The sequence below is a fragment of the Lissotriton helveticus genome, chromosome 9, assembly GCF_964261635.1.
Source record: "Lissotriton helveticus chromosome 9, aLisHel1.1, whole genome shotgun sequence".
Lineage (NCBI taxonomy): Eukaryota > Metazoa > Chordata > Amphibia > Caudata > Salamandridae > Lissotriton > Lissotriton helveticus.
The window spans coordinates 350,863,151-350,888,815 of record NC_136070.1 but is presented as its reverse complement, the minus strand read 5'-3'; the positions used below and the strand labels follow the sequence as shown (position 1 = coordinate 350,888,815).

Sequence of the window (25,665 nt, the reverse complement as noted above, 5' to 3'; positions counted from 1 at the left end):
ATGGAGGTCACCCATTGGTGGAATTGGTCCAAAGAAGTTCCAGGGGAGTCCTTCAGAGTCCCACCCAGCAAGTCTATCCATCTACTGTCCCTCAGCTGGTGTAAGGGAGCCAGCACCACTGACCCTACAGAAAACTACCTAGTCTCAGATTGCCAACCTGAGTTCAAAAGTCCTTACGTCCCTCCTTGCAGTAAAATCATGTGGCTTCTCCATTGGTGTTGGAGCTTCCAGCTTCTCAAAGTTCTCCCCAGCCTGTCCCTTGTGCAGGGGTTTTTAAGTGTGGATGGAAATTTCTAAAAGGTAGGCAACTCTGCCCAATCGAAGGTTGACACGTCAGCCTTCCACCCCTGCCCCAACACTGAAGTACAGAAAGTATACCAAGAAGGTGACGGGTGGAATGTTTGGATCAATCACAGCCATTTGTAATCACTTGGGTCACGGTCCAGTCCATCATTATTTTGCCAACTATGCCCACCTCAGTTTGGACCCAGCCATATGCTAATCAGTTCTGACCCTGCTACAAAAGGAACAGACCAGCCTGACCTGCCAGACCATGTCCTCCCTGATGCCGAACAGAAGCAAATCAAGACTAGTTCAACTTGAATGGGGCTCTTCAGTCAGATGTAGCTTGGTTCCAGTGGCACAGTGAGCACGGAACTCATATTTGGGCACACCTGTTTCAATTAGAACATCACCCTGAGGTATACCAAAAATTGATTGGTGGAACGTTGGAATTAATCTCAGCAACTGGAAATTACTCGTAACCTCATCCCAGTTCATTGTTATTTTGCACTCCATGACACATCATTTGAACCTACCCATATGCAAATCAGTTTGACCATGCTCCACAGCATTCTGGGATATTCCGATGCTGAAAGACATACTCTTAGAGCCGTGCCCCCAACTGCAACAGCTGCCTTATCCTTTCCTCCCAAAGATTCAAAGGGAAACCCCTCCTGTGATTAGTTCCAGAGGACTGGCTGTTCTTCTTTGTTTCTGTGGGAGTGAGCCTTCTCAGGCCAGGTGCTGTATGAAATGTAATTAGCACATGCAGTTTCTGTCCCCACCCCTTCCTTTCCCAGTAACAACCCCAGGCACTGTCAAAAGGCCGTATTGCGTTGGAAGGCGTTTAATCGTCCTGTTGGTCAGCAGATACATTAACTTGGACCTGTAGGGGGAGCAAAGCCTTGAATCTAATTATGAGTGGTGTCAGAGAATTATGTCAAATCTCCAAATGTCATATAGAGTACACATATCCCAAAAGCAACTTTGGATCTGCATTCAGGGTTCCCAAGGATTGGTATCTAGCCTGTATCCCTAGGCTTAAGCAGGCCGTGGCCGGTAGTGGGAGTACCGGCCGGGCGGTGACGTGGGGAGGGGGAGGGGCAGGGTGGGGGTAGTAATGTATGAATTACGGACTTTAACAGGTAAGTAAACATAAAAATAAATAAAACGAATTTCGTTGCGTGCACTGCATCGCATTTTGGGATGTAGTGCAAGCAACGAAATTCGTTTTAATTATTTGTATGTTTACTTACCTGTTAAAGTCCGTAATCCATACATTACTACCCCCCACTCCGCCCCTCACCCTCCCCACGTCACCGCCCGGCCAGTATTCCCACTACCGGCCGCGGCTGGGCTTAAGTAGGATCAACCTGTACTTTGGCACAGATTTTAGCGATTTTATTTTTCAGTATTCAAGTCAGATGTACACTATGAATGCCCACTCACATAATATGGCTTATCCTAGGTCAGTACCAATCCCTGAAGCGTTGCTTCAGTGACAGGCTACCTGTACGCAGATGCCAGGCTGATCTAGAAGGTAGTACTCTGGCACTCTTAACCCACACAGGGGTGCATTTGTGTGATCACACATCCTTTTATCAGCCTTTCATCCTTCTGAGTTCGATAAAATGAGTACTATTGAGTTGAGTAACAATAAACATCTGTTATTCAGGGCCAAGATTTCCCCCGGGTGAACGTGTACGTTACAAATACACCGCATGTTATGATATTGAAGAAGAAATTCTGATAATTATTTAAAAGTTGTAGTAGGGGGTTGTAAGAGTAATGAAGGTGGGGTCGCTGCTACCGTTCCACAGACAGAGGCATCAAAGACACTAGGTTTAGGATAGATGTGTTTGATGTGTTCAGTGGTTTGCTTAACATTAAGTGCAGAGTGGTAGTAGGTCTGTAGGAACCGCAGTGGTGGAAATGATGTTTAGGAATGGGAATGTGATACAATATGAGATATTGAGTAGTGTGAGTGTTCAAAATCAGCTGAGTCTTTAAGGATTAGAAGTACTGTCAGAGTAACATAATAATTCTTAAGAATTTTATAAGCACTGTCAGGAGGCAAGATTCAGTACAGCATGTAAATACAAGTTATGCCAGACTCAGCCTAGCTATGTGGCTTCCACAAAGAATTATCGGCGCTACAATGCGCTGGGTCATGTAACTCTACAGCTGCTCTTAAAGTACACGGCCGTAGTTTGTTGTAACAGGCAAAAATTGGTTTGTATTGAGAGCTTTGTTACTAAACTGACGTTTGACCTAAATCACAAAACATCATGGGGCATATTATCAAGGGAGTTTATCTCCGCCTTTTTGGCTTTAAAAGCCAAGAAAGCGGAGATAAAATGATCTCCCTATTACCTAGCTGTCGCTAACACCAGTTAGCGACAGCTAGTAGGAGATAGCGACCATCTTGGGCCCCACTTTGCATGTCAGTGATATTTATCACTAATGACATGCAAAGTGGGCGTGCCAAGATGTTAGCGACTGGAAACAGTCGCTAACATCGCTATCTCCTATTACCAACTTATGGAGATAAGCGCGAATATCTCCAAAAGCTACCACCTGCCCTGAGCAGTTCTTAGCCATGTTGTCCAATGGGAGGTGGATAACATGGCTAAGAGCATTAGCTCGGTAATGCATGAATATCGCTGACTTTTCAGCGATATTCATGCATTGCGGCCGATTTTTATCGCATTTGCGATGAACCTTGGTAATACCAAGGTTTATTTGCGATAAAAATCGCCGCAGCTCAGCGGTACATTTTTGTCTCTAACCAAGCAATAGCGATAATTATCGCTATTGCTTGGTAATATGCCCCCTTGAGTTCTTGTTTTACTCGTGTGAATCTGTAACAGTCATCCATTTCAAAAATTACTTTCATGCACAACTATTTCTGCAAATGTAACGGGAGTACGTTTCAACATGCAGAGGTGTGACGCAAACTTGTATTTGCGAACTTTTGCATGTTCACCTCAGAGGAAGTATTCGTGCCATGTGGAAATCTCACCCCCGATATCTGATCAATTTTGAATGTTTCCTCTCAATTTCTACCCTAAAAGTACATTTACTCCAGCCCTTGGCAGAATAAATGTAGGTGCTTTCTCGGGGTGGGAAAGAATCCACCAATGTTTGGTGAATACCCACATGTGCAATTTGGTGTCCGCGAGCTAACTTATGTGGTCCACCTCTCAGAAAGCCCAGAACTCGAAGATTCAACAGATTTTGTGCACGCAGAAATACCATTATAGAAGTAGATTTTCTGACTGAGGGGATTCCATGTGCTAAGGTAAAAGCCCCCAATTCCTGATCCTGTAAATCAGAAATAAATTTGCAGGCGAAAACTCACATAGTTGTGCGTTTATGTTGAACTTATTTGCGCAAATAGCTTTGCAGATTGGGTCAGTAGTGGTTAATAAAAAAGGCATTTCTATTTCATTAAATAAAAAAAACACAATCAGGTGGTTTACCCGAGCATGCTGTTCTACCACTGTGTATCTGTCTCGAAATTTGATTACAACCTATTGCGTGCAACCGAAGCTGCTGTTTAACTGCTCTGTCACATTATATTTGGATTTTCATTATTAATTATGGATGCATTGTGCTCTCTGGAAATGGTAGCTCATTTAAATTATAATAAATTGGGAACCTGAGGCCGCCTAATTCTTGAGGTGTGACTAAATGACTTGTCCTATTGAATGCTGGTGTACAGGGCTTCTTTACCGTCCCTTGCCTAACATTAGAGAGGATAAACAGACTCACTTCGCTTGTTTTATCTCCTAGAACCTTAGTGACATTGACAAGCATTATGAGCCCAATGTACCACGGTTGGGCCACAAAGGAGCCACTTTTTTATGCACAGCAACGTTCATTTTGGGCTGCAATAGATTTTTAGCTGCTTCAAAGCATAAAATGGCCATTCAGTAGGATTTGAAGGATTCTCCCCATCAATATGAACGATGCAGTCCTCCAACTGGACTATAAATGCAGGTATGGAGGAATGCATGTCAATTCACCAAAATGCCGGAGGTAGCGGAAGTGACATCACACGCACTTTGACCTTCAGTTTCACTCACACACACACTCACATGTGTACACATACTCCCACATAAATACACTCCTACCCGCAAGCACGCACACAACATATATTTAAAGGCAGTTTTTACGTACCTCAGCTGCCAGGGAGGGTCATATTTCAGCTAATTGAACTCCATTTTTAATTTCATGATACTATTAGTGAAACATTTTATATATATATATATATATATATATATATATATATATATATATATATATATATATATATATATATTTATCCAGCACTGTTGGTTTGCATAGAGCCTCGACCATCACCAGGGCGGTCCGACGTGAGTGGGGCAGACAACCCAGGTTCATATCCAGCACCAACCTCCAATACCAAGAAAAGAGGCACGTCAGACCAGACTTCAGTGATCGACAAGCATTTTAATCCAAAGAAATACAGCCTTCGTTTCTCCTTCTCCTGACCGGTTTCGGCTAAGTGACTAGCCTTGTTCACAGGTGAGCTGCCGGTGCATTTGCTGCGTAACTTCCTCTATACGCGATTGGATTGGACTACTCCGGTAAGGCGTAGCCTCAACATACCACAAGTCCCAGCATGCATTCAGTGAGTGTTAATGTCTCGTATTAAAACCAGAATTGAAACTTACTGGAGAGTGTCTTCGAGTCACTTAAGGAATGCGTAAGTTGCTCATAAGTATTCTTTGGCCGCTTTTCTTAAATAATTCCTGGTAATGCTTGGTTGTCACGAAGTCCCAACGTGAAAGACAAAAGTCATTCAATATCCCTTGCCGGCGGCGTCACAAGGAGCTTCCTGGCTGTAACTACATGCCATTAACGTTCCAGAACGCCGCGGGCGGGTCAAGGTTCAGATATGGATAAATCTAGCACTGTTGGTCTGCATAGAGCCTGGACCATCACCAGGGCGGTCCGACGTGAGTGGGGCAGAAAATCCAGGTTCATATCCAGCACCAACCTCCAATACCAAGAAAAGAGGCACGTCAGACCAGACTTCAGTGATCGACAAGCATTTTAATCCAAAGAAATACAGCCTTCGTTTCTCCTTCTCCTGACCGGTTTCGGTTAAGTGACTAGCCTTGTTCACAGGTGAGCTGCGGGTGCATTTGCTGCGTAACTTCCTTTATACGCGATTGGATTGGACTACTCCGGTAAGGCGTAGCCTCAACATACCACAAGTCCCAGCATGCATTCAGTGAGTGTTAATGTCTCGTATTAAAACCAGAATTGAAACTTACTGGAGAGTGTCTTCGAGTTACTTAAGGAATGCGTAAGTTGCTCATAAGTATTCTTTGCCGCTTTTCTTAAATAATTCCTGGTAATTCATGGTTGTCACGAAGTCCCAACGTGAAAGACAAAAGTCATTCAATATCCCTTGCCGGCGGCGTCAAAAGGAGCTTCTAGCTGTAACTACATGCCATTAACGTTCCAGAACGCCGCGGGCGGGTCAAGGTTCAGATATGGTTAAATCCAGCACTGTTGGTCTGCATGGAGCCTCGACCATCACCAGGGCAGTCCGACGTGAGTGGGGCAGACAACCCACGTTCATATCCAGCAGCAACCTCCAATACCAAGAAAAGAGGCACGTCAGACCAGACTTCAGTGATCGACAAGCATTTTAATCCAAAGAAATACAGCCTTCGTTTCTCCTTCTCCTGACCGGTTTCGGCTAAGTGACTAGCCTTGTTCACAGGTGAGCTGCGGGTGCATTTGCTGCGTAACTTCCTTTATACGCGATTGGATTGGACTACTCCGGTAAGCGTAGCCTCAACATACCACAAGTCCCAGCATGCATTCAGTAAGTGTTAATGTCTCGTGTTAAAACCAGAATTTAAACTTACTGGAGAGTGTCTTCGAGTCACTTAAGGAATGCGTAAGTTGCTCATAAGTATTCTTTGGCCGCTTTTCTTAAATAATTCCTGGTAATGCTTGGTTGTCACGAAGTCCCAACGTGAAAGACAAAAGTCATTCAATATCCCTTGCCGGCGCGTCAAAAGAAGCTTCCTGGCTGTAACTACATGCCATTAACGTTCCAGAACGCCGCGGGCGGGTCAAGGTTCAGATATGGTTAAATCCAGCACTGTTGGTCTGCATAGAGCCTCGACCATCATCAGGGCGGTCCGACGTGAGTGGGGCAGACAACCCACGTTCATATCCAGCACCAACCTCCAATATCAAGAAAAGAGGCACGTCAGACCAGACTTCAGTGATCGACAAGCATTTTAATCCAAAGAAATACAGCCTTCGTTTCTCCTTCTCCTGACCGGTTTCGGCTAAGTGACTAGCCTTGTTCACAGGTGAGCTGCGGGTGCATTTTCTGCGTAACTGCCTTTATACGCGATTGGATTGGACTACTCCGGTAAGGCGTAGCCTCAACATACCACAAGTCCCAGCATGCATTCAGTGAGTGTTAATGTCTCGTATTAAAACCAGAATTGAAACTTACTGGAGAGTGTCTTCGAGTTACTTAAGGAATGCGTAAGTTGCTCATAAGTATTCTTTGGCTGCTTTTCTTAAATAATTCCTGGTAATGCTTGGTTGTCACGAAGTCCCAACATGAAAGACAAAAGTCATTCAATATCCCTTGCCGGCGGCGTCAAAAGGAGCTTCCGAGCTGTAACTACATGCCATTAACGTTCTAGAACGCTGCGGGCGGGTCAAGGTTCAGATATGGTTAAATCCAGCACTGTTGGTCTGCATGGAGCCTCGACCATCACCAGGGCAGTCTGACGTGAGTGGGGCAGACAACCCACGTTCATATCCAGCAGCAACCTCCAATACCAAGAAAAGAGGCACGTCAGAGCAGACTTCAGTGATCGACAAGCATTTTAATCCAAAGAAATACAGCCTTCGTTTCTCCTTCTTCTGACCGGTTTCGGCTAAGTGACTAGCCTTGTTCACAGGTGAGCTGCGGGTGCATTTGCTGCGTAACTTCCTTTATACGCGATTGGATTGGACTACTCCGGTAAGGCGTAGCCTCAACATACCACAAGTCCCAGCATGTATTCAGTAAGTGTTAATGTCTCGTGTTAAAACCAGAATTTAAACTTACTGGAGAGTGTCTTCGAGTCACTTAAGGAATGCGTAAGTTGCTCATAAGTATTCTTTGGCCGCTTTTCTTAAATAATTCCTGGTAATGCTTGGTTGTCACGAAGTCCCAACGTGAAAGACAAAAGTCATTCAATATCCCTTGCCGGCGCGTCAAAAGGAGCTTCCTGGCTGTAACTACATGCCATTAACGTTCCAGAACGCCGCGGGCGGGTCAAGGTTCAGATATGGTTAAATCCAGCACTGTTGGTCTGCATAGAGCCTCGACCATCATCAGGGCGGTCCGACGTGAGTGGGGCAGACAACCCACGTTCATATCCAGCACCAACCTCCAATATCAAGAAAAGAGGCAAGTCAGACCAGACTTCAGTGATCGACAAGCATTTTAATCCAAAGAAATACAGCCTTTGTTTCTCCTTCTCCTGACCGGTTTCGGCTAAGTGACTAGCCTTGTTCACAGGTGAGCTGCGGGTGCATTTGCTGCGTAACTTCCTTTATACGCGATTGGATTGGACTACTCCGGTAAGGCGTAGCCTCAACATACCACAAGTCCCAGCATGCATTCAGTGAGTGTTAATGTCTCGTATTAAAACCAGAATTTAAACTTACTGGAGAGTGTCTTCAAGTCACTTAAGGAATGCGTAAGTTGCTCATAAGTATTCTTTGGCCGCTTTTCTTAAATAATTCCTGGTAATGCTTGGTTGTCACGAAGTCCCAACGTGAAAGACAAAAGTCATTCAATATCCCTTGCCGGTGGCGTCAAAAGGAGCTTCCTGGCTGTAACTACATGACATTAACGTTCCAGAACGCCGCGGGCGGGTCAAGGTTCAGATATGGTTAAATCCAGCACTGTTGGTCTGCAATATATAAGCTCCAAAGTTTGCCCAAGCAAAGAGTGGCACTCAAACACCAGCCTAAGGTTATAAGCCTTGAATTAATGGTATGAACAGTGTCCCATCTGCCGATTCGATTTGGCAGTGATTCCGTCATGCTTTGCCTGACGCGTTTCAAAGTGTGTCCCTTCTACCTCAGAGTCTTCACACGGAAAAGGATGCCTACTGTTTCTGATCGCTGTTCCACATATATATGCTTAATTACACGCCCCTTGTATAAGGCTGCTTCTTGGTGGAGCATTGTGGGTAATGCAGTCCGTGAAACTATTCAAACCACAGATGGCTGCACTAATTCTCTGCCGGAAAAAAGATTTACCAGCCCTGGATGGGCCTCAGCAAAAGGGGAGCCGTTCGAAATCCAATGCTGTTGCTCCACTGCAAGCCCGGTGTAATTCTGGACTGTGGCCCTGTCTAATCAACAGGGTGGTGCTCGCTCGGCGGCTGGACCACCGCCAAAAATGAAAGCTCCAAAGTTTGCCCAAGCAAAGAGCAGCACTTAAACACCAGCGTAAGGTTATAAGCCTTTAATTAATGGTATGAACAGTGTCCCATCTGCCCCGCTTGCCAGAGGGCAGCTGCCACGTTTCATGGGCCTAGTTGTTTTTAGAGCCTAGATGGCTTCAAAGTATAGGCGCAATTCTTGAGAGAGTTCCTGGAGAGAGCCCCAGAAGTGGCACAGAGGTGCCAGGTCTTCCTCAGCTGTCCAGCACTTAGTGCCAGCTGCATCGTTTAGGCCCCCATGTTATGGTTCTCAGCTGCCCAGCGAGTAGTATGCAGCTGCAACGTTTAGGTGTGTGCAGATGGCGCACCCCTGACTGTCGCTGCCTAGGCAGCGCACCCTGACATCCTGGACACAGGGCATTTGAGCCCCTTTGGAGATGGCCAGTTGGCCAGGGGGACAGGTACATGTATAGGGTGCAAGGCCCTAATATGATTTATGTGCTGAAGTGATTATGGTTCTAGGAAATGTAATGCATTTAGTATGTTTCACGCACCCTGTTTGATTCCTCTAAATATGGTTTATGATTATGAGGTTGCTTTGCATTTCATGTGGTTATGCTAGTGAGATTATGTTTCACTGTGTGAGGTACGCCCCTAATGTGAGTTATACTTAGGAGGTAGGGTCTAATGTGTTTCGACTAGTGAGGATATTGCATAATGTGTTTATGCTGGTGAGGTTGGTGCAGAATGTAATTCGCACCTGATGTGACTGTGCATAATGTAGTTTATGTCACAGACAGATGTGAGGTACAGTGATTACCAGTGTTTACTTGTTGTACGGTTTATGATCTATTTACTTTGACCACGTTCGCTTTGTGATGGTTCTGACAGTGGACCATGTGGCCCTGTCAGGTGTAAATAATTCCCTTGTGAATATTGCCCGTGCCAGTCGGCACAGTGTATGTTATGTGTTTACTATTCTAATGTGGTATGAGAATACAAAGGCTATTTTTTATATAACCTTGTGTGGTGTTCCTTTTGTAGTGTGCCTGGGATGTTGTTGCTGTTGTGTGCGTGCGCAAATGCGTTACACATTGCCTCCGGGATAAGCCTGACTGCTCGTGCCAAGCTAACAAGGGGGTGAGCAGGGGTTATCTTTGGCATGTAACTCCCTTGACCTGACTAGAGTGGTGGTTTTTGCCTGGCTTTGGCGCAAGCCTTAGCCAACCAGAAATCCCTTTTCTAACACCTATGATTTGGCAAATTGTTATCTTTGCAACCACAAAACCTCTAAGGGTCTTTTTACAATGTCCCCACGATATCCCTAGTTAACTCTGCTCTTAGAGCTACTAACAGCAGCAGTCCAGTAACTGCGGGAGGTGAAGTTAATGGGGATTACGAGAGGGATCCTAAGGGTCCCATGAGAATTTAGGAATTACCAGGAGAATCTGTAATTTTGGTTCCAATTCCTCCAAGAATTCATTTTACCTTGGTAGTCACCTAGAGGCTATACCGGCATTAACAGGTTAGATTTACGGGTGAAACATAGCAGAACTACGGATTTACTTCAGACCATGCAATCCAGATCCCTCTGGTAACTCCAGTTACTGGCTGAATAAGGATTACCATGACATGTGTAATCCTATAGTTTTGGCACTCTTTAAAAAAAGATATAGATTGTTTAAACGCACAAGACGGCAGTACCACGTGCAGTCTCAAGACTTGCACAAAATTAACAAAAATCTTAAATATAATGTTATTCAGTGAGTTCATGCTCCTGCTGTGCAGATTCAAAGAAATCAATTATAGCACATATCTTTTGAGCCAATCATTCTGCTAAGGGTAGCTGCTTGTTTCAGATTGTTACCCCGTTTTATTTTGCAGTTTAACTCTGTTCCAAACTCGCAATTACATTCAGCTATAACCTGCCACTTGTTCCCCGGATCCAGCTTTAATCATAATCCAAGATCAAGATTCCAGCTATTCCTGGATGGCTCACCAGGCTGGCCCTGGATCTAAATTCCAGACTGCTCTCCAATATTGCTTCAAGTTTGGTTTTTGATTTACCTCCCAAAATGGTTTTGGACGGAGTTTCCAACAGGTTTGTCGAATAAAATTCCCAGCATAGACATTTCCTAACCAGTTTATGGATTTACCATCTACTTTATATGTGCGACACAATTTCTGCAAAACATGCTATCAGCCTTCTGCTGTGTCCGAGAGTAATGTTTGGCTTGACTCTATCGTCCAGCCTCCATATTCTGTTGCAGGGATTCTGCACAGATGCAGAACTATGTGCAGGATTATAGGGCCTTGGTGTATGGGGTGTGCAGTCATAATATCGAGTCTTTTATTTCGACTGGACAGAATATCGACTCAAAAATATAGAATGGACATAATATCGACTAGACATAATATAGACAACAAAAATATCGACTAGAGAAAATTAATATCGAATAGAATGGACATAATATCGACTCAAAAATATAGAATGGACATAATATCGATGGGCAGTGTCTTTGCTCCCAGCGTGGCGGGTCTCTACGTCTATAACTTTGAACTCAAATTCATCCTGAGTGATGACAATCCCTTCAAAAACAACTTGAAGTTTTGGAAGCGCTACATCGACGATGTCCTTGCCATTTGGCAGGGACCCATCGACCAACTACTCGAGTTCATCACTTGGATCAATACATGCGATCCCAACTTGAGGTTCACACACTGCTTCAATGAGAAAGAAATAGTGTTCCTAGACGTGGTCATCACAAAGAACATTGACCACCTAGACACCAGAACACACTATAAACCAACCGCCAAAAACAACCTCCTCAAGTTTGAGAGCTTTCATCCGCGCCCACTTAAGGAAAATCTCCCTTACGGGCAATTTTTAAGACTTTGGCGCAATTGTAGTAAGCTCAGTGACTATAAAGTACAGGCATCCGACCTAACAGAAAAACTCAAGATACGCGGCTATCCAACAAAGATCATAACTAAGTGCCAAAAGCGGGCTAGAAATCAGCCGAGAGAAGTCCTCCTGGAGAAAAAACCAGCAAAAGGGGAAGAAATACCTCTCACCTGTGTTACTACCTTCAATGCTATCTCCAACCAGGTTTCCAAAAGCATCAATAGACACTGGTCCATCCTGCAATCTGGCAATCTGCGCTGGGAAAAACCCCTTTTTTCCTACAAAAAATCACCTAGCCTAAAAGACAGCTTAGTGAACACAAGGCCCAAGCCTAAGAAACAGAACAACGAAAACTCGATAACCAAGAGCTGGGGTCTCCCAGATGTCACAGGACACTTTCATTGTGGCAACTGCAGTGTGTGCCACCTTACAAGTGACACTAAAACTCTGAACCTCGAACCTGGCAAGACATGGAGACAACAATCCCACACCAACTGTAATAGTGGCAATGTTGTGTACTTAATTGAATGCACTTGCAATAAACGTTACGTTGGAATGACCACAAGAAAAATCAAGCAGAGAATCTGTGAACATCGTAGCACCATTCGCTGCAAAAAAAGTGCAACAAGACTCACGGACCATTTTCTTGAAAACAACCATACGCCCAATGACATGAGGTGGACTGTGATCGAGCAAATCACTCCTGGCCCAAACCTCCAGAAACGCCTTTTTGAGAAGGAACAAAGATGGATATACAGGCTATCCTCCCATATCACAGGATTGAACGATAATATTCCATGGGCCAGCGTCATGTAATCCTTATTCAGCAGCACCCACCACCCCCCCTTTTTTCTTTTTGCTGCACTAGGGGTAACATTGTCATGTTCCTTTTGGCTACACTTGGATGCTCCCCTGGGACATATTATGCCCCTATAATGATTACTTCTGTTTCCCCGTTACATGGTCCCTTGATGGGCATCATTGCTATCTGCACCCCTAGTGTCCATATTAAGAGGACCCTTCCGTCCCCTCACAGCCTTTAATTACGTAGTTTTCACTAGCCCGGTTTAGAAGCAGCCCTGTAGTTATTAACCAACTCTTCTCCCTTTAACTACCTAAGAACTGCCTCTCTTATCTTAATGCCGGTACTAAAAATCTACAGCCGATCCGATTGCTTAGTCTGCAACCTTTTCTCGTCGGCCAATATTTGTGTAGCATGGTTGCCCGGCAATGCCTTCTAGTCCTCCTACTATGTCCACTATACCGTAACGCGTCAACACGCTTACGCGCCCAAACCCCGCCCACCCCGGAAGTCATACTGACACTACTAATCCCGGCCGGGTACGCCACCTCACTAGCGGGGAAGCACGGAGAGGCGAGTAGGTACCAGGCTCTCTAATCACGCAGCAACTGTAAGTTTATCTAACTCCTTTTTTCAATCTGAGCCAAGCACCGTGTGATCGTCTATCATTAGCTGGTAAGCCCCACATATGAGACGATCCTATTTTCTTTTTTCCTCGACAGAATACGTTACGCTCTGAGGCTTTATCCTTCCCTCTACCCCGTGAAGCTCTAAAGACCCACAACAGGAGTAAGCCCTGTTGACCACGAGGGTTCTTCGAATTTATGTTGTGTGTTGTTTTGTTTAGTATGAATGTGCGAGTGGGTTTTGATTTCACGCCGTTACTATTCACGCTAACTTTGCAGTGAAAAGCCGAGCCACGCACAGATAAACGCCTAGTGCTGTCGACTGTTGATGTAACGGTTATTTATCACAGAGCACATCGTCATTGATACAGTGTGCCTGCTGGAGCCCCGACTGGCCCTTACTATAAATTTGTATTTTCTTTAGGCACAACCACTAATTAAATGATGAGCCATCCGATAGTTGCACAATTACGGCAATTATGAGTTCTGATTGGGATGCACAGTGAGCAACCAGACACGTGAGAATCAGCACGGCACGACGTTACAGGCTTGTAACATGCATATTCGTGACCCCTATGCTTTTTTCCTCCACAGGTCTTTTGCTTTTTTCTCACCACCATTGAGTGTGAGATTGCGACTGTGACTGGATTTTCTGTCTACAGTCTCTAGGAATTTAGGGCTGGCAGGTCGTTAGTGTGTCCTGACCACCCATCTTCCTCTTTTTGGTCCTGATGAAAACCCGGAATTTTCCCTTTATGGGTTGAAACATGTAGACCTGACCTACACATAGTGATACACCTGGTCATAACTAACCTCACTGTATCCACACACTTGATTTTAATATTGTCCAGTAACTTGCCAATAAAAGTTTTTTCACACAAGGATACCAGGACAATTTTTAACATATTTTTGTTCACTTCACACACAAAATACCCGCTCCACTGTAATTCAGGTGTCGCAGCACACCCTGATGGCATTCGGCCATTAGGGTGGACCCCGATGATGAAGCATGTCACCAACCAGGTTGGTGAGTGAGGGGTTTTTAAACAAAAGAAGGACTCTCTTCATTTGATAGTCATCTCACTCAGTCCACATTTTTTTGCTTTCTGACGGTACTCCTCTTTATGTTTATGTAAAACTTTGGACCTAGGGGACCAGGAGTACACTCCGTTCGCTTGTTGCGAATTAATCCCTTACTCTCTCTTTGTTTAACTACATAATATCGACTAGACATAATATAGACAACAAAAATATCGAATTTAAGGTAAGTTAATAATAATTTTTATTTTTTGTGTAATATAAGTCTGTAGCGGGTTGTGGGTTTATAGGGGAATAGGGTGGGAAGTAATTTAATTCTAATTAATTAAATATGTTAATTTATTTATTGATATTTATTTAGAATTAATTGTTAATTAATTATTAATTGGTAATTAATTAAAATATAATTGGTAATTAATTATAATTGATTAATTGATAAATATTTTAATTTTAGTAATTTATTTTCTGTAGCGGGTTGTGGGTTTATAGGGGAATAGGGTGGGAAGTAATTTAATTATAATTTATTAAATATGTTAATTTATTTATTGATATTTATTTAGAATTAATTGTTAATTAATTATTAATTGGTAATTAATTAAAATATAATTGGTAATTAATTATAATCGATTAATTGATAAATATTTTAATTTTAGTAATTTATTTTCTGTAGCGGGTTGTGGGTTTATAGGGGAATAGGGTGGGAAGTAATTTAATTATAATTAATTAAATAAGTTAATTTATTTATTCTTATTTATTTGGAATACATTGTTAATTAAATAATAATTGGTAATTAATAAAAATATGATTGGCAAATAATTTTAATTGATTAATTGATAAATATGTTAATTTCATTCATTTAATTTCTGTAGCGGGTTGTGGGTTTATAGGGGAATAGGGTGGGAAATAATTTAATTCTCATTAATTAAATATGTCATTTAAATTATTGGTATGTATTTTGAATTAATTGTTTATTAATTTTTAATAGGTAATTAATTAAAATATAATTGGTAATTAAAATTAATTTATTAATTTTTAAATTGTAAAATAATTTATTGTTAATAGGTAATTAATTAGTATGAGTAGGCAATTTTTATAATTAAAATATTTTATTTTGTATTTATAAATAAATATTTTATTATTTTTATACACTTTTTTAATATTTTAAATATTTGTAATTGGTATTACTATTTATGTTATTTATATCTATTTGTGAAGTATTTACTTTCCCTACTATTGCACTCTCTGAAGTTGGAATAGTAATTTTAACCCCTACGCTATCCAACACTTTCCCTACTGTTGCACCCACTGGAGTGGGTATGCAACGTTTACAACGCTACTTTTACTATGCACTACCATTACAACAAAACTTTTAAATCGCAAAAACTTTTACAACGCATACATTTACAAAGCATGTTTTCTAACCCAGAGACCTTTACAACGCATACCATTACAATGTAAGTATTAGTAAGTATATAATTATTTTTAAAAGGTTATATGTTTGGGATTTTGGGTAAAGGGGTATTTTTAGGGTTCAGGGTCAGTTTTCAGTTTTTGGGTAAAGGTGTATTTTTAGGGTTCAGGGTCAGTTTTCAGTTTCTGGGTAAAGGGGTATTTTTAGGGTTCAGGGTCAGTTTTCAGTTTTTGGGTAAAGGGGTATTTTTAGGGTTCAGGGTCAGTTTTCAGTTTTTGGGGTAAAGGGGTATTTTTAGGGTTCAGGGTCAGTTTTCAGTTTTTGGGGTAAAGGGGTATTTTTAGGGTTCAGGGTCAGTTTTCAGTTTTTGGGTAAAGGGGTATTTTTAGGGTTCAGGGTCAGTTTTCAGTTTTTGGGTAAAGGGGTATTTTTAGGGTTCAGGGTCAGTTTTCAGTTTTTGGGGTAAAGGGGTATTTTTAGGGTTCAGGGTCAGTTTTCAGTTTTTGGGGTAAAGGGGTATTTTTAGGGTTCAGGGTCAGTTTTCAGTTTTTGGGGTAAAGGGGTATTTTTAGGGTTCAGGGTCAGTTTTCAGTTTTTGGGTTAAAGGGTATTTTTAGGGTTTAGGGTCAGTTTTCAGTTTTTGGGTAAAGGGGTATTTTTAGGGTTCAGGGTCAGTTTTCAGTTTTTGGGGTAAAGGGGTATTTTTAGGGTTCAGGGTCAGTTTTCGGGTAAAGGGGTATTTGTAGGGTTCAGGGTCAGTTTTCAGTTTATGGGTAAAGGAGTATTTTTAGGGTTCAGGGTCAGTTTTGGGTTTTTGGGGTACAGGGGTACTTTGTAAAAATAAAGTAAAATTACATTTAAATTAAATTTATTTAATAAAATTAAATAAAATTAAATTATATTATAATATTTTTTATTAATTTATATTCAAAAAATTATTATATGCTTACCAATACTTACGTTGTAATGGTATGCGTTGTAAAGGTATATGCGTTGTAAAATCTTGCGTTGTAAATGTATGCGTTGTAAAAGTTTTTGCGTTGTAAAAGTTTTGTTGTAATGGTAGGCGTTGTAAAAGTATGCGTTGTAACGTCATACATCCCTGGAGTGGGAATAGTAATTTTAACCCCTACGCTATCCAGCGCTTTCCCTACTGTTGCACCCACTGGAGTGGGAATAGTAAATTTTACCTCTACGCTATCCAACACTTTTGCTAATGTTGAACTCACTATAGTTGTAACAATAAATTTTAAACATTTTCTAAAATGTTATATATGTTTATTTAATAATATGTTTATATATATATATATATATATATATATATATATATATATATATATATATATGTGTGTGTAATTTTTGGTGATATAATTTTTTTAATTATATAAATTATTTATTAAAATTACATTTTTTTTATTAATTATTTCTAAGTTTATATTAAATATATTTATTACTATATTAGTTTTAACTTAATTTTAAGAAATTTAAAAAATCGATATTTTGACAGTCTATATTTTTGTAAGTCGATATTTTGGAGTCGATATTTTGGTACTTACCTGTTTGAAGATAGGGAGTCGATATTTTGTCAATCGATATTTTTGACTCGATATTTGTGTATCTCGATATTTGTGTCGTCGATATTATGTCAGTGATCCGGTGTATGGGGCTGGGTCATCCTACCATCTTAGCACCCACGAGCCCAGGACCGACTAGCTATAGTGTCTCACTTGCTCTCCTACTCACTCACAGAGAAACAAATGATTAAACACCCCAGAACACAAAACTCCCAGATCTCTACTCTTGTACTTGCCCACAATAAAATCTGACAAAGACAAGAAACTGTTTAAAATATTTATTTTAACTACCGTGCCCTATCATGCAGTATACGTGCCACAACAAGCAGAAAAATGCATAGTACAAATACAGTCAGCATATTAGCTAGTACTTATATCATGAAGGGAGATGTCATCATGGAAAGACAATAGAGCCTAAACTCCCTCCCCTTGCTAAGAAGCAGTATTATTATATATTAGAAGATCTCTGGGCTTGGTCGGCAGACCCCATACCTTAGCCTATAGATGGTACATCTACATCATAGATACTGTCTCACTATTCTGCCTGGAAAGGTCCCACTCCAAGTGTGTGCTACCTATTTGTGTATTCTAATAAGACCAATGTACGTTTGTCCCAACAACAGCTGCATCAGTACGTTTTGTCTAAGGCTAAGGCCTGGCCAGAACAAAACAACAAGGGGGATTCTTGTTCGACCTTGCACATAATGTTTAGTCAAAACCCCAGGAACATGCAGAGACTGAACACAGCGATGAGTTCTCATGTGAAAACAGCCATAGAAATGATTGCAAAAAATAAAGACATGTAGTAACGTGCTCAAAGCAGCAGGCAGGCTGCAGCATGCTCATGCTAAGTTCATGAAGACGACAATGTCCCCATGGGCCACGTGACAATTCACCCTTTATTAAGCTTTCATACTGGCAGTGTAGGAAAGTGGAGTAATACGTGGTGCAGGGGTAGACTTCACCATGTGAAATTATCACTATATCCCAAAGATGGTAATTGGATTCACACTAATAAATCCCTAGCTCAGTCCTGTAGTGTGGAAAAGTGCAGTAAGGCTTTACTAGAGGAACATTTGTTAAGCATTTCAGAGTACCAACATGAATGATAAGTAATTAAGACAACTCAAGAGAAATCCAACACTAATTTATAAAAAATAAAGTGTATTTTTATCTTTAATTTAGACAACAAAATTAATGGAATATCATACATATAACCAGAGTTCTACATGTGTTAAGCAATTATACATCAGTGCAAAATAATACAGTGAGACTTTAACATTGCCGTCAACGGGAAAACCCACTAGTGACAATCAATCACTTGCAGGTCGAATTATGTGGAACCCCTGCAGGGTTATGGTCATGCCTGCCCCTGGAGTAGGCCACTACAAGCAGATCAATTTTACCTAACATGTGGAGTCCGAGTGCAGAGTTGTCCTGGATGTCCGTGGTGCTGAATGGGAGCCACGGGATGTTAGTTTTACCATTTATCTTATAAACAAATGGAATCCACAAGTGGGTGTGGGTGGTCCCTACAGTGGTAGGGAGCATGTAGTGTTCTTTAAATACTCCTCACACACCAAAAGGACCCTTGATGTCATGCTTCATCATTGGGGTCTTCGCACCCATCTACGGGATGCGGCGTGCTGCTACCTACGTCTAGGCGGGAGCACTTTTTGCAATCACTATGTGTGGTGTGTGTGAGGTTATTTGTAATAGTGAGTGAGTGGTGGGGTTTGAAGTGATTTTAGTGATGTTTAGAAAGTACCTGGCTCGTGGGGTGGACTCAAAAAACATTTTTATGGGCCCCCGGGCTGGTACTGTTAAAAGGTTGTATTTAGAGGTTCCTATATATTGCAATGTACATCACCTCTTGTGTGCGTCAACATGTTTCGGAGTGGAACTCCTTCTTCAGGACGGGGTGCACAAATCCCCACCTTACTCACGTTTTCCTACACAAAGTCTGTACTTTACAGAAAAGTGAAAATTTGATTAAAGGCTACTATGTACCTAAAACAATTGTCAAGAAGGTTTCCGCGATTAGCGAACCTAGGATAAAACACAAGGAAAGAAACAATAATATTTCATTCTTATAGCCATTTGCTATTTGTATTACTCCAGGGTCAGTTAACTAGGAAAACAGTGTGTGGGCAGCAGCTACTCGACAAATATTGTCATCCTAATAGTGAAGGTGCGCCCTGTAAAAAAGGTTACAAGGACAAGACATCCAAAACATAAAACACACGCTCTATTTGCTTTAACCTATGTGGCTCTGATGACCTGGTACTGTGAGGAGGATAATAAAGTTGTTTTAAATGCATGCTTGTTGTCACAATATGGTGTGCCTCATGAGCCTCCTAACGTTGGGGGATTATCGTGCCAATCTGCATCCTGTAAGGTAAGAAACAACTCAGATTGCTTACTTACAGAGTTGAAGTATCTGCTTCTTGTTACCCGCTATAGTACTCACGATTGCGAGGGAAAAATCTATGTCTTGCTGCCCCAACGCTGCTCCGCTGTGAATGAGGGCTAGACTGAAATTCGCGCCTTTTATATCCAAGTGTCGGGCCAATTAAGCACTAATTGTCCTAAAAACCGGAAGGGAAAGCGGTGCCCATATATGGTTAATCCGGTCCACGTGTTCGTTAAAGTTGCCGGTCCCGGCTCATGCCAGGCAGTGTATGAGCAGCGCGATGTCTTTGCGCCTGTGCAGATCCCTGTAGGTAGCGTCTGTGCCAACGTGCCTGTGCTGATGCGAGGACCATGTGTCTCTCACTCCGCACATGCGCGTTGGCCGGATGGCCTTTCTGCAGCGTTTGTGTTTGGCCCCGTGATTTCTTTAATGTCTAAATTAGTAATGCGGGTGCTGAGTATTCTCATTGTTGACACTAGTTAATGACAGTTAAATGCTCCAGCGTATATTACTATTCAATTGTTCAGGGGAAATACATTAGAATTCATCAGTTAAATGCTTATGCATAAGGATACAAACTGTTCATGAACAACCCGGGGTTGATGGCCTTTCTGCAGCGTTTGTGGCAGGCAACACTCCCTTAGGCATCTTTTAAAACAGGAGATGCAACGGGGGTTACATTACAATGAACTCCCTTCTTTCACATCCAAGTGAACCTACTAATAAAGTCCCCTGGTGCAAGAGAGACTTACCTACTCCCTGGGTACAGATCAGTACCACCAGCACCCAATTAGCCACCCTATACCACTCTGGCCCCTCAATTAATAGCACTCACAACGTGGGCAGTGCCATTGACCCCGGGATACTTGTGATCAGTTTTCCAACCTTAGGCACAAGCATCTAACTGATGAATTTTAGTCAATTTATCCAGAATAATTGAGGAGCAGCACCGGCTGGGGCATTCAATTATGACTGACTACTGCCACCAATGAGAACACTCAGCACCCGCACTGCACAGTTGGACATAAAAGAAACCACGGGGCCACACGCAAACGCTGCAGAAAGGCCATCAACCCCGGGTTGTTCATGGTCAGTTTGTATCCTTATGCATAAGCATTTAACTGATGAATTCTAATTTATTTCCCCTGAACAGTTGAATAGTAATATACGCTGGAGCATTTAACTGTCATTAACTAGTGTCACCATTGAGAATACTCAGCACCCGCATTACTCATTTAGACATTAAAGAAATCACGGGGCCAAACACAAACGCTGCAGAAAGGCCATCCGGCCGACGCGCGCGCATGTGCGGAGTGAGAGACACGTGGTCTTCGCATCGGTACAAGCACGTTGGCACAGACGCTACCTACAGGGATCTGCACAGGCGCAATGACATCGCGCTGCTCATACACTACCTGGCATGAGCCGGGACCGGCAACTTTAACGAACACGTGGACAGGATTAACCATATATGGGCACCGCTTTCCCTTCCAGTTTTTAGGACAATTAGTGCTTAATTGGCCCGACACTCGGATATAAAAGGCGCGAATTTCAGTCTAGCCCTCATTCACAGCGGATCCGCGTTGGGGCAGCAAGGCATAGATTTTTCCCTCGCAATCGTGAGTAGTATAGCGGGTAACAAGAAGCAGATACTTCAACTCTGTAAGTAAGCAATCTGAGTTTTTTCTTACCTTACAGGATGCAGATTGGCACGATAATCCCCCAACGTTAGGAGGCTCATGAGGCACACCATATTGTGACAACAAGTATGCATTTAAAACAACTTTATTATCCTCCTCACAGTACCAGGTCACCAGAGCCACATAGGTTAAAGCAAATAGAGCGTGTGTTTTATGTTTTGTGTTTTGTATGTCTTGTCCTTGTCCCCTTTTTTACAGGGCGCACCTTCACTATTAGGATGACAATATTTGTCTAGTAGCTGCTGCCCACACACTTTTTTCCTAGGTCACTGACCCTGGAGTAATACAAATAGCGAATGGCTATAAGAATGAAATATTATTGTTTCTTTCCTTGTGTTTTTTCCTAGGTTTGCTAATCGCAGAAACCTTCTTGACAATTGTTTTAGGTACATATTAGCCTTTATTCAAATTTTCACTTTTCTGTAAAGTACAGACTTTGTGTAGGAAAACGTGAGTAAAGTGGGGATTTGTGCACCCCGTCCTGAAGAAGGAGTTCCACTCCGAAACATGTTGACGCACACAAGAGGTGATGTACATTGCATTACATAGGAACCTCTAAATACACCCTTTTAACAGTACCAGCCCGGGGGCCCATTACAATTTTTGGGGAGTCCACCCCACGAGCCAGGTACTTTTTAACCATCACTAAAATCACTTCAAACCCCACCACTCACTCACTATTACAAATAACCTCACACACATCACACATAGTCATTGCAAAAAGTGCTCCAGCGTAGACGTAGGTAGCAGCACGCCGCATCCCGTAGAGGGGTGCGAAGGCCCAAATGATCAAGCATGACACCAAGGGTCCTTTTGGTGTGTGAGGGGTATTTAAAGATCACTACGTGCTCCCCACCATTGTAGGGACCACCCACTTGTGGATTCCATTTGTTTATAAAATTCTGGCTAGGGAGAACGAATCCACCCCGTCTCTCTCTCTCCCTTTATGTTATTTTCATGGTTTTACCATTTATACAGTGCTGCAAACAGATACATAACTGCTGATGGTGGGTGAAGGTTTACGGTGTTCCCTGTAGATGCACCGACAAGTGTGGGGATTAGTTGCTGGATTGGTGACCAACAAGCTTTGGCAGCAGTATGCACAGTGGAAAAGTACTGGCACTTCACAGGGTCTCGTAGAGTGAGGTAGCAGCCTGAAACTTTGTGGCAGGCAAGACTACAACTCACACAATGCACTGGACCACCTGGATTTGAGCAATCCCACGCGGAGGGCCCAATGGCCAGAGATTCTTTAGATCCAGTGATCGGATCCACTTATGCCCTGGATACCAAAGGAACCGTATACTAGGGATTTATAAGAGGGTAACAATTTGGCTATTTGGGATTATCAAGTCAAACATAACAGTTTTAGAAGAGAGCACAGGCGCTGGGGTCTAGGCAGCAAACTGCAGTGCACAATTAGAGTCATAACCATCAGCATTTGGAGCAAAAAGTGTATGGGAGTGATGATACAAAAAGGGAATCGTCCTACAGGCAGGGATATAGCTACCAACCAATTTTATCATAAGCTTTATGCTCCTAGCCAGCCAATCGGACCACTTTACTGCTTAGTTCCAAATGTTAGTCAGTTCCCCAATCCAGCTTCTAGAATGTTTCTTTGTTCACTTTCTAAAATACCCCTACAATGTATTTTCATTCAAACTTCTTGGATTCAGGGTACAACGAAGCGGACCATTTTGACTCCCTTACATGAGGCTTCCTTAATATTAACTACTCACCATCTATATGTACTTCTTCGCCACTGAGCCATCCCTATTTAACCTCTCTCTTCCTCTAATACTCCCCAATCCCAACTCTATCAGTAGCCTCCTGACTCTGCTTGATGCAGGTTTCAACAGTTCTCTAGCAAAAGCCTTAAAATGACAAATAACTCACTGCTCCTACTCCCAGCATGATTCAGACTCCAGCCTACATGCCCCTCAATCTGGATTATTTTCATTGTGGTGGATCCAGCATCCAAATTAGCATATCTGTTGTTTCAACGTCCAACACTTCAAGAAATGTTTTTAGCTTTTTTCCCACTCTAATATTCATCTTGCCCTACGACCCCACCTGAAATTCTCAGGCTGGAAGAATCTGTCCTCAGATATAGCTTGTAACATATGCTAGAGAAAGCTTGCTCACTTATGCTCAGTCCCAGCTTTCAGGCAGTTACTCAGTGTCCAAGTCATGGTGCATCTGATTGTACACACTGTCATGCTCTTACAGACTTCCTTCACTGGAATGCCTGACTATATAAAACAATTTAAACCATTTAGAAATGCCTGACTGTGCCTAATACGCTATTTCCTTTTCTACTGGATGTGTTTCGTCTGGTCAAGCAATCTTACTCATGGTATCTGTACAGTCCATATTAAATTTCAAATTTAAGTGTCATATTTCCTATGAAGAACTTTTTGGAGAAGTTCTGTTCCTCTCAATTTTCCATCTCACATAGATAACCATATTTACTCAAATCTGTGCGGGAGACATGAGATGCCCAGAACGTTTTTGTGCTGCTCAGTGCACATTCACTATGAATTTAAAAAACCTTACTAAATTCTATTCACTCATCATGATAACCACAAAGGGGGGTATGTACAATGAAGTGGAGGAGAGAGGCGTTAGCCTTCCTGGCTTAATGTCTCTCTCCACCACTTCTGAAGCACAAGGCTGAACCATATTTACAAGAATGTGGTGCAGCCTTGCGTTTTCCCCTGCGATGCGCTAAGTTTCGCAACTTAGCGCCAACGCAGGCACTCTTGCACTAGAGTGCAAGGGTGTCTGTGTGCAGGGGAGGATTGTTTATGTGTAGGAAGGTGTCCCTTCCTGCACATAAACAATCCTAGAAATGCCATCCTGTCACTTCCATGCTTGCTGCACACATGAAAGCCACAAAATGGCATTTTTTTTTTAAAGTTTGTTCATGTGCAGGAAGGGACACCATCCTGTACATAAACAAACAATGGCATTTTGCTTTTTCCATGTGTGCTGCACAAGGCAGCACACATGGAAAAAGCAAAAACGAGGAGAAATAATGCCTTTCTCCTTGTTTCGCCTTCTGTAGACCAATTTTTACCTGGTCTTAATTTTGGTGCTGCCTCCTATGTACTCAACCCTTGTTCATAGGGGGAGGGTCAAAATTAATAGGTGTTGCGGTGGAACGCCCACCGCAACATCCATTGCCCACCCCTTTCACGCTAACCATAGCGCGAAAGAGGGCCTTATGTACAACGCAGCGTTTGTCCACATTAAGTGGTTTAATGCTGCCTGGTACGTAAGGCGTAGCCCCTATCGCCACCACTACGCCAATATAGGTGACATTGTGGTGGCGATAAGGGCTTGTACATATGCCCCAAAGTTGCACATATTAGGCGAAATGAACTAACTAAAGCCAAAGTGTTAATGAATGACACTAAACTCTTCCAAAAATCTCCTAAAATGCTTCAGAACATGTCGAAAACCTGCACCGCATTCTAGAACTGTTTAATCTCTCAAAATATTCCAAAAGATTATGACAAGAATGGCCCAGGTAACAACAATTAAGTGTCACATCCCTGAAGTCAAAAAATAAATAAATGACGGAGTTTACAGAAAACATGGTAAAGACGGTCCTACAGGAAATCTGAAACACATTTTTAGATCAGTCAAGAACCCAGCTGGAAAACTAGGGTTTGATACTGCGCCCTGCTAAATCCAATAGACGAAGAAGCATACTGAAGCTATTTCAGTATGCTTCGTCGTCTATTGGATTTAGCAGACAATAAAAGTTTAATCAAAACAATTCTGTTTTACTCGACACTACAGTCTGTATATTCCACGGTTTTGGAGTTTCCTTGCAATGAACACTAAGGTGAAAACTGTACCTTCACAGCTGGTTTGTTGATGGCATTGTGGCATTCGATGTGCTGGCAATGAATGGGATTCCAGGCTGAAAAACAAGAATCTGCATCAGTCCCGAATAATCATATCCAGGAAAAACATACGAACATGTTAAATTCTGCATTCTTCCACGTGTCTTCGAATGGCTCCTGCATCAACACAAAGGTAACTGCTACTGAGCTATTTGTGAGGTCAGCAATGACACCTCCTGGGCAAAGGACAATCTATCAGAAAATATACAGTTGACTGGCTGCAACAACGCCATACAATTTGCACACATATATCATCAGAAAGCAGGCTCGTCGGAAACAGAAAGTCCTGTCAGAAAAACATCTGTTAGTCTCTTTATGTTTATAGCAGTGAAGGGGAAGACCAACAGTTTGCCATGGCGGTCTGAGGAGAAAACGACACAGTTTTAACAAGGGATGATGCGCCAAATCTTCCGAGCTCAATTAACACCTAAAAAATGAGTCAGGCAACACCCCGCCCCTGTTTCTTCTCCCAAGCTCCATCACTATCTCCCTTAACGAGCGTTCAAATGTGGTTATACCAGCCGTTATGTATTCACTCACAGTTCCCGAC

General features: G+C 42.3%; 1 protein-coding gene across 1 annotated transcript in view; it reads right to left on the bottom strand.

The window, feature by feature from the left end:
* The window catches only part of UNC79 (unc-79 subunit of NALCN channel complex), a 641,854-nt gene that overhangs the window by 547,197 nt on the left and 68,992 nt on the right, over positions 1-25,665 (bottom strand). The window contains 1 exon segment of the mRNA XM_078660089.1: positions 25,068-25,132. Within this exon segment, the coding sequence (XP_078516215.1) occupies positions 25,068-25,132 (65 nt within the window).